This window comes from Folsomia candida, unplaced genomic scaffold (genome assembly GCF_002217175.1).
Source record: "Folsomia candida strain VU population unplaced genomic scaffold, ASM221717v1 Fcan01_Sc004, whole genome shotgun sequence".
Classification (NCBI taxonomy): Eukaryota; Metazoa; Arthropoda; class Collembola; order Entomobryomorpha; family Isotomidae; genus Folsomia; species Folsomia candida.
In genome coordinates, this window is record NW_019091196.1 from 4932670 (window position 1) to 4940440 (window position 7771).

A 7771-nucleotide genomic window follows, 5' to 3' on the forward strand; every position below is an offset into this window, starting at 1 on the left:
TCGTGCATATTGTAAAAATTAGTGAATTTGGATTAAAGAATAATAATAAAATTTTACCACATGTCCCAAATTAATTTCTGATTTTTACACCCTGTAATTTCTTTGCCGCTTATGATTCCTGTGATTTCTGATATTACTGTGGGAAAGTGAAACAACTTGTTTAAAACACAAAACCAAATTTCAAACTAAATATAATAAAAATTCATGAAAACTTAAAAGAATGATTTCACTCAAAAATAAAGAAGTTCTTAAATAAAGAAGTATCTGAATTTTGATTTTAATAATAAAACACACACGTTTCATTGTAAACGGCATTAAAATCTGGCAAATTTTATGCACAGAGTCAAAATGATATGAATTTCAGTTGGCGATAATTTAACAATTCAGGACAATTTTGCGCCTCCGTCCGTTTCATCCCTTGTATTAGGGGAATTGCGACCTTACGGTCTCGCCGTAAACGCTAACGTAAACGCTAATTTTTAGCGTTAGCGTTAGCGTTTAGGTGGTGCGTAAAATTTTGGTTGCGACTTTACGGGCAACTTTACGGACGACTTTGCGGTAGCTGGAAATTCAAATTTGAGACTTCTCTTAAATGAATATTTATATTGTTGACATCTGCGAATTTAATAAAAAATTGACTAGATGGAAATGAAAATGGAATAAACTCAAAATACAATAGAAATTCTCAAGAACCAGGTAAAAACAGCATTTTTAGTATAGTTTAATTGTTTTTCAATTTAAATAAATAATACATAATTCAGTCCTTTTACATTTTACATTCATATGAATTATAATGTAGCATTTATCAACATTTTTGTCTTAAACTTCATAAAACCTGTTGACTTTCAGAGTAGGACGGATAATGAGAGATATCACTTCAAAAGATCTTTCTAGTTATTTTGTAGACCGAAAAATGCTGAGGCGGAGAACAATTCTTAATGAAACTCCATCGACGATTCCAAGAATACTAACCTTCAAACTAAATGCATAGGATGAATTCTGTAAAATTTACAGTTGTCAATTCGCCAACTCTAGAAGTTTATTTACATGTTTAATTTATATTTTAAATATAGCACACAAGTTTTAGGAAATGTATTTTCAATTTGTTTACATTTAAAGTATAATTTGTACCTAAGTATTTCATATGCGTAAAATAATTCATATGTATTATTTATGAAATTATTAAATCATTGCTAATTTGCTTCTTTAGTTCCAATTTTTGAAGTTTTAATTGGTTCATTTCGAGCTTCATGTACCCCATTTCCATCTTAATCTCTACATATAAAAAATGCCGTTTGAAATTAATCACAAATAATTCATAACTATTCCAGACAGCTAAATAAGTTAATTTCTGAATGTTGAAAAGAAAGGAGTACGTATTATCAAAGTTAGTGGAAAAATCATTAAAGTGTAAAAAAATGTAGTTAGAAAATTAATTCATACATACGTATGATTTACTTCAATAGAAGAAATTACTGATTTAACAAAACTCAACTTTTACCAGTTTCTTGACTTATTCCACCTCTACCAGACATTGGGTAGTAAGTAAGTTAACAATTTACAGGTTTGTCAGTCAAAATTTCAAACATTTGACCGATTTATTCGTAAAAAGATAATATTTAACTCTGTGTGGTGAGATGATACGGGCGGTAAAGCTCACGCTGAATCACTCGATTTAACGTTCAATTTAACCGCCCGTTATGAGACCGTAAACGTAAACTCGTTCCTGCGCCGCCGACTTCCAGCGGGAGTGTTGGATTTCGGAAGATATTAATTTAGTAGTTTTTTGATAATTTTAATAATTATGTTAATTATGTGAAAAGTGGGGCATTGTGAGATTTGTATTCCCACTTTCTTTTGCTGTTGGCGCTGGCACAGTTTCTTTGTCTGATTTTTTGCCTACGTGCTCAGCCAACGTTTTATTTTTTACTCTTTACCAAGACTTTGAAGTAGCAACACGTTACGATTTTAGGCTCTTCTTAGTAATTAAATTGTCATTGTTTTTGTTAAAAAACGCGCCTCGTACGGACTACCAAGAATTTATTGCGAAGAATGCTGGGTAATGCAAAACTGACTTACGATGAGATGCGAACATGTTTAGCAGCCGCAGCCCACACAATTAATGGACGACCACTCACCGCCGTGAGTGAAGATTTGCAAGATCTTACCCCGTTGACACCGGACATGTTTAGAAGAGGACTTCCGATGGGAGGATTTCCGGAGGGCGATAGATTCGACATCAAAGACCAGAATTTGCGCGAGCGAATGAAGATGATGTCGGCCCTGAAGAAACAATTTAATGACCGCTTCAGGAAGGAGTACCTCTCACAATTGGTTATGCGGGTCAAGAGGAAGATGACAGAACCACCCAAAGTTGACGACATTGTTTTAATCGGAGCTGACAATGTCAAACGTATCATGTGGCCGATGGGGAGGATTATCGAGCTAATTCCTGGAAAAGATGGAGAAATCAGAGTAGCCAAGATCCGAACAGCCGGAGGAATACTCACCCGTCCCCTGCAACGCCTTTACCCTCTTGAAGTTAACAAGAAAGAAGACTTACCAGAGATCACACCTAAAATGAAAGAAGTAATTCAAGAGGCGAGAGATCATAATATCATTGAGAAAGAAGACTACGCTTCTGAGGAAGAAAAGGATGGCGTCGCTTCCTCATTTGGACGCAAAATTAGGAAACCTCACCGTTATAGGGAATATAAGTAATCGTTTAGTTTTCTTTTTGTCATTTTTACTCCAAAAAGAGGTGGGAGAATGTTGGATTTCGGAAGATATTAATTTAGTAGTTTTTTGATAATTTTAATAATTATGTTAATTATGTGAAAAGTGGGGCATTGTGAGATTTGTATTCCCACTTTCTTTTGCTGTTGGCGCTGGCACAGTTTCTTTGTCTGATTTTTTGCCTACGTGCTCAGCCAACGTTTTATTTTTTACTCTTTACCAAGACTTTGAAGTAGCAACACGTTACGATTTTAGGCTCTTCTTAGTAATTAAATTGTCATTGTTTTTGTTAAAGTTTTTAATCGCATTTTGAGTTAGTTAAATAAAGTAGGGTCCTGCCAGAAGGAAATATTTTGACATTAAAGTTTATTTCGACTTCACGGCGACTACAAGGACTCATTTGCCTAAAACTATTCATCTTAATTCACAACCAAGGCCCTTTTCATCGGATTTCCTGGTTTTCGGGTAGAAGACAGTGTGTGAATCCAACAGGGAGTTTGAATTTAACGTTTACGGTCTGATTTTTGCCCGTAAACGTAAGGTCGCAATTCCCCTATTATCTAATTTTCAGTTTTGCCATAAAACAAATACATTTGTATTGTGAACGGCGTCAAAATGTGCAAATTTTAAGCTCAGTGTCGAAGGATATGAATTTCAGTAAAACTTCAGAATTTCAGTAAAATTTCAAAATTTCGGTAAAATTTCAGAATTTTAGTAAAACTTTCGTGAATTTTTAACAAAAGCGTTTCTGTTGTTAAATGTTTCAAATTTACGTCGCTTTACAAGTTTATCATAATCCGTAATTTAAAAATGTTAAACAAAGGTTATTAAATTTTGAATCTTGTACATTTGTAGAAATTTTGTGAGAAAAATTGGAAAAATTTCAGGTCTCAAATTCACCTCATTTTTATATAATTTTTTCCTAATAATGTAAAAATAAATTTCTAAAATTCCTCATAATTTGAAGCTATTTTTTTAATTGTGTGCTTTTCCACAAAAATAATTTCCTATTCTTTCGAGGATACAATTTGAAAAAAATAAAAATTATGGCAGATTTTTAACAAAAATGGGAAAATAGTTTCATTTAAAAAATATTTCGAAATTTACAAAAATATAAAACCTGGTTAAAACTTCATATGGAGCTCAACTCTCAAATTGACGTAACCTTATTTTTATTAATAATTTGAAATCACGTCAAAAAACGAATATTAAAACAAAATTCAGATGATTGTAGACCTGTATGAATTTTCATTAAGAAAAAAAATACTTACTAAAAAACATTTTACCCCTCTCGTGCAGATTTTAAAAATTGATGAATTTTGCAAAATATTTACTAATATGTCTCCGATCGACGCTACTTTGCAATTTATTCATAAATTAAACTTTCCTTTGTTAAATTTAGGTGTCTTCTCTGTACATACATGCGGAACATACAACAAAAATATCAACATTGAGCTAATTTATAAAATTTCTCGAGTATAGAACGGGACAAATGTCGAATTGACGTCACTTTACAATTTTTAATTATTCTAAATCACGTAAACAAAATTCAGATAGTTGTAGAGCCGTTTTTTCGTAAAACATATTTCTTACTCGAAGAAAATAACATTTCACTCTCTCGTGCATATTGTAAAAATAGTGAATTTGGATTAAGGAAAAAAATAAAAAAATTTGCCACATGTCCCAAATTAATTTCTCTGATTTTTACACCCTGTCACCTGTAATTTCTTACAGGGTGTGAAATACACTACACCAAATTTCAAACCAATCTAATAAAAATTCATGAAAACTTCAAAAAAATGATTTCACTCAAAAATAATGAATTATTATATCTGAATTTTGGTTTTAATAAATAAAACAAACACTTTTTATTGTAAACGGCATTAAAATCTGAAAAATTTTATACACAGAGTCAAAATGATATGAATTTCAGTTTGCGATATTTTAAAAACTCAAATTAGTAAAAATTTCAAAAAAGTTAAAATTATTTCACTCAATAGACGTATATCCTAACGATCTAATTTTAAGTTTGCAATAAAATAAATACTTTTTTTATTGCAAACTACGCCAAAATAATTGGGTCAAAATGCTATGAATTTCAGTAAGCGATAATTTACAAATTGACTGCCAGGTACTAAATAATAAAAACTTCAAGGGTATTAATTGTGATAATCAAAATTTTTTGCCAGCTGAAATTTTCACACCTTCTGATTTTTTTTGGCAATTGTGATTTCTGATATTACTAGAGAGAAAGTGAAATGGCTTGTTTAAAACACAAAACAAATTTCAGGCTGAATCGAATACAACAGATTAAAAACAGATTGAAATTATTTTATTCGTTAGTCGTTGGGTACATTGTACATAATCTAACATTCAATTTTGCAATAATACAAATACTTCTGTATTGTAAGCGACGATAAAATGTGTCAAATTTTACAACCCGATTTTAAAATTGACTGCAACGTACTAATATTTAAATAACCTCCAGGGTTTCAATTATGATAATCACAATTTGTCCCAGGATGTGATTTCTGTGATTTTCACACCCTGTAATTTGCAGGCCAATTTTGTATGTGATACTACTAAGGGAAAAGTGAAATAACCCGTTTAAAATATTTACATTCTAGGATAAAACTAACTAGATATTTGGATTCAGCACGAAATTCTGAAAACTTTTCTATCCGACTTGCCCGGATTAGGGCAGAGTTGCATTTTGTATTTGATTTGTCAATTTGGTAAAAATAAAAGTTAATAAAAGAAAAATGAATACTAAAAATGTCTCAATTTCCTAAAAAAAATCAGCAACCTTGAATTTTTGAGGTGAAAGTAAATGATGATCGGAAATGATTTCGCTTTAAGCTACATTAGGTTTTACTTGTCCACTTTTGTCTGCGGTTCAGCTATCTGAAGTTTTATTTTTGAAATGAAACAAATACTTTTTTTGTAAACGACGTCAAAATTTGACAAATTTTAAATCCCGAGTCAATAATTTAAAATACAAATTGTCTGCAACATATTCATAAATAACTTCCAGGGTTTGAATTATTTTTGTCTTGTAGAAATTTAATGAAAATCTTGTAGGTATACATTTTATGGTGACATTTGTTAGTCAACTGTGTGAGTAGTATTAGCAAATTCAATAATTTTCTCTTATCATTTAAATCCACAAATTTATAAGAACAGATTTTGTATTTGATTTTTCAACAAATTTTCAACAAATTGCACTTCTGAAATTTGTCAAACTTTAAAATTGTGACATTTTTATTTTCACGATAAAAAATTTGTCATAGTTTAACGACGCAATTTAGATTTTCATACGTTGAAACTTACGTAAAATAATTTTCAGATTTCTTATGGGGATCAGAGAGTGCAAATTTTTCAAAATTTTTACAAATTTTCAAAACCCGTGTAAACTTACAAAATTAAAAATTTTACGTCTTATTTAAACATTACTACGCCACTTGTAAACAAATTATTTAAAAAATTAAAATAAAACTTGGTGCCTCAATTTCCTTAAAAAAATCTTCAGCCTCGAATTTTTGAGGTGAAAGTATTTACCAAAATGATGACCGGAAATGGTTATTTTGCTACATTTTATTATTTCACGTTATCACAAATTACACAATCCTACTTTAACCTTGGATAAAATATTCCCCAAATTAAAAAAAAATCAATCAGAAAACCGTCATCATTTCGTCCACATTAAACAGAGTAATAAAGCACCAAAGTTTATTATTGGATTGGATTTTAATACATGGAAAATTTCAACAGGATGAAATCCCGAAGAAATTTTAAACTAAAAAATGGCAACAATTTCTTGTAAAAATTAAAAATAAAATAATTTCAATCTTTCCCATGCATGTTTTTTCATTGAAATATTTTCATAATGCTGACATTTTACATTCTACTCATTTTATAACTTTCAAAGATTTGAAACGTTCATAATCTACACATTGGCTTTATCCGAATATACAATTAAATCTAATAAAAATTCATGAAAACTTAAAAAATGATTTCACTCAAAAATAAAGAAGTTCTGAAGTAAAGAAGAAGTATCTGAATTTTGATTTCGATAATAAAACACACTTTTCATTGTAAACGGCATTAAAATCTGGCAAATTTTATGCACAGAGTCAAACCGATATGAATTTCAGTTGCGATAATTTACGAATTCAAATTAATTTCAAAAAGTTAAAATTATTTCACTCGCTAGACGTATGTCTTAACCATGTAATTTTAAGTTTTGCAATAAAAACTTTTCATTGTAAACGACGCCAAAATAACCGAATCAAAATGATAGTAATTCAGTAAGCGATAACTTAAAAAATTGACTGCAACGGACTAATAAATAACCTCAAGGTTTCAATTGTTTAAAAAAATCATAATTTGTGTTAGGGTGTGACTTCTGCAATTTTCACACCCTCTGATTTCTTTACGAATTGTGATTTCTGATATTACTGATGAAATAGCTTGCTTAAGACACAAAACAAATTTCAAACTGAATCGAACACAAATTAAGGACAAAATAAAAAAATTGAAATTATTTCACTGGTCAGATGTATTGCACATAATCTAATTTTCAATTTTGCAATAATACAAATATTTTCGTATTGTAAACGGCGTTAAAATGTGTCAAATTTTAAAACCCGAGTCAAATTGATATGAATTTCAGTAGGCGATAACTTAAAACTTGACTGCAATGTACTAATATTTAAATAACCTCCAGGGTTTCAATTATGATAATCACAATTTGTCCCAGGATGTGATTTCTGTGATTTTCACACCCTGTGATTTCCAGGCCAATTGTGATTTCTGATATTACTGGGGGGAAAGTGAAATAGCTCGTTTAAAATATTTGCGTTCTAGGACAAAACTAACTTGAAACTTGGATTCAGCACGAAATTCTGAGAATTTTTCTATCCGGCTTGACCCAATTAGGACAAAGTTGTATTTTATTTGTAAATTCGTTAAAAATTAAAGTTAATAAAAGAAAAATGAATATTAAAAATGTCTCAATTTCCTATAAAAAATTCAG

At 30.2% G+C, this 7771-nt stretch overlaps 1 protein-coding gene across 1 annotated transcript; it reads left to right on the forward strand.

Annotated features, from left to right (window-relative positions):
- Positions 1-2052: 2052 nt before the first annotated feature.
- Positions 2053-2721, forward strand: LOC110848973. The gene has a single exon (XM_022096347.1). It carries the CDS (start codon positions 2053-2055, stop codon positions 2719-2721), a length of 669 nt encoding a protein of 222 aa, XP_021952039.1.
- The last annotated feature ends 5050 nt before the right edge of the window (positions 2722-7771 follow it).